Source organism: Camelina sativa, chromosome 1, assembly GCF_000633955.1.
Source record: "Camelina sativa cultivar DH55 chromosome 1, Cs, whole genome shotgun sequence".
NCBI classification, from domain to species: Eukaryota; Viridiplantae; Streptophyta; class Magnoliopsida; order Brassicales; family Brassicaceae; genus Camelina; species Camelina sativa.
This window is the reverse complement of record NC_025685.1, coordinates 1651453-1653593: the sequence shown is the minus strand read 5'-3', so window position 1 is coordinate 1653593 and position 2141 is coordinate 1651453. Positions and strand designations below refer to the sequence as shown.

At 37.4% G+C, this 2141-nt stretch overlaps 1 protein-coding gene across 1 annotated transcript; it reads left to right on the top strand.

Moving 5' to 3' along the window:
• LOC104707726 (probable serine/threonine-protein kinase At1g54610) lies at window positions 7-1374 on the top strand. Its single transcript, XM_010424179.1, has 5 exons — window positions 7-51; window positions 148-384; window positions 556-656; window positions 792-909; window positions 992-1374. Exons 1-5 carry the CDS (start codon window positions 34-36, stop codon window positions 1286-1288), a joined length of 771 nt encoding a protein of 256 aa, XP_010422481.1. The 5' UTR covers window positions 7-33; the 3' UTR covers window positions 1289-1374.

The window sequence follows — 2141 nt, the reverse complement described above, 5'->3', positions numbered from 1 at the left end:
ATTTTAGCTGAGTTATTAGCTGGTAGACCGATTATGCCAGGTCGTAACGAGGTTAGCTCTCAAGTTATGATTTTATTTTCAAGGTTGAGAAAAATGTTTTGAGTTATTCATATGAAATGATGAATTGGGATAATGTTCACGCGGCAGGTTGAGCAGTTGCATAGGATATATAAGTTATGTGGATCGCCTTCGGAAGAGTACTGGAAGAAGATTAGGCTCCCTTCTACTCATAAGCATGCTCATCACAAGCCTTTACCACAATATAAGAGAAAATTAAGAGAGGTTTACAAAGATTTCTCTCCTGAGGCGCTTTCTCTACTTGATAAGCTTCTATCGCTCGATCCAGCTGAGCGCCAGACAGCTCCAGAAGCGTTGATGAGTGATGTAAGTTTTTTGCAAAGAAATGTTAGAAACTTTGAAATAGTAAGATTACAGAAATGAGAGTGGTGGAAGTAGTTTTAGGAATGAAAAATGCTTTTAACTTTTCAATCTTAGGCGTTTGACTTGATAGTAGGGGTTAAGGACTTCCATGGCTGATTTGTTCTTGTTGTACAGTTCTTCACGACGGAGCCATTGGCATGTCAACCTTCTGATCTCCCGAAATATCCTCCAACTAAAGAGATTGATGCCAAGAGACGAGATGAAGAGTATCGGAGGTAAAGTTTTATATTTCAGTTTGTGTATTCCGTTATTTGGGAATCCAGTATAGATAGGTTTGGTAAGGTCTCAGTTTTAATAGAATATGGCTTGGTTTGGTTATGGTTGCTTGAGAGGTGTATTCATGTCCGCAGACAAAGAGAAGCCCGTAAGGCTCAAGGAGAGAGCGGAAGAAGAATGAGACCCCGAGAACGAGCCCCAAGAGCAATGCCAGCTCCTGAAGCCAACGCTGAGAATCAATCTAACATTGATGTAAGAATTCAAACAAAAAGAAACTGAATCATTTTTTGAGTTCCATGTCTGAATTTTTTTTAACTTCTTCTCTTGACAACAGAGGATGCGTTTGATAACGCACGCGAATGCAAAGAGCAAAAGCGAGAAGTTTCCTCCACCACATCAAGACGGGTCGCTTGGTTTTCAGGTGGGATCTTCACGGCGGCTGGATCCATCAGAGATACCGTATAGCACAAACTCATTCACTTCATCTTACTCCAAAGAACCATTCCAGTCTTGGTCAGGCCCTTTGGCTCCCATTGGAGGAGCATCTGACTCAACGACACGGAGGAGAAACGATATCAACAAGGAGAGAAGAGTGGCTTCTAAGGTTAAAGGCAAAAGAATCGTTGTTTGAGAGATTTTTATTCGTCAGAAAATTTCAAAAGTTTCCTTTTTTTTTTTTTTTGATAGAGAGATACTTCCCAATTTTTCCTTTTTTGGTGGGTTATATGTTTTTTATTTGGTTGATTTTTGTATTGTACAAGAAAATTGACAAAAAAACAAAAAAAAAAACACCACTGAAATGAGGGAAATTATTATTACATTCTATGATATTTTATGTAAATTATGTAACTTTATGCTGTTTTGACTTCATCTTTATTTATTTTATATATATCATACAAAGAAAAATCGAAGTCCTTAGTTGGAATGTTGGATGATGAAGAAAGGAATCTTCAGAGACGTTTTTGCATAAAGTTTTGTTACAAAAGTAAAAATTCGGATCAGTGGAGATAATTTTAACACACCTAATAAGCATTGTTTTTGTATCTTTGCTTTTTAAATCACAAATATTTATATTTAGGATATACACTTACGTCATTATTGTAAGAGTTGACGTTATAGAATAATAGTCTTTGCAATTAAATAAAAATATAGATTTTGGTATAATAAAAACCTATAAATACAATAAAAATCGTAGGTTTCGTGTAAAAAACCCTCAAAACCAAAACCCCAAAATCAGACGTCTCTCTCTCTCTCTCTCTCTCTGATTCTGCAGAAAGAAAGTGTTGTTTGGAATCTCTCTCTCTCTCTCTCTCTCTCTCTCTCTACTTTTGGTTATATTCGTCGGAAGTAATAATAATGGAGGACGTCAGCTCCACGGCGAGTAATGTGGCCCGGGCGATCCTCGCCGTCCTCGATTATAGCTCCACGTCCGACACTCGCAAATCGGCTGTCAAATTCCTTGAATCTGTAATTCTTTCTTTTTT

Bases quoted from the DNA above. Each gene is read 5' to 3' on its own strand.
- LOC104707726 (XM_010424179.1), top strand. The intron at 657-791 runs GTAAAGTTTTAT...TCATGTCCGCAG, and splicing joins CGAGATGAAGAGTATCGGAG to ACAAAGAGAAGCCCGTAAGG. The intron at 910-991 runs GTAAGAATTCAA...TCTTGACAACAG, and splicing joins AGAATCAATCTAACATTGAT to AGGATGCGTTTGATAACGCA.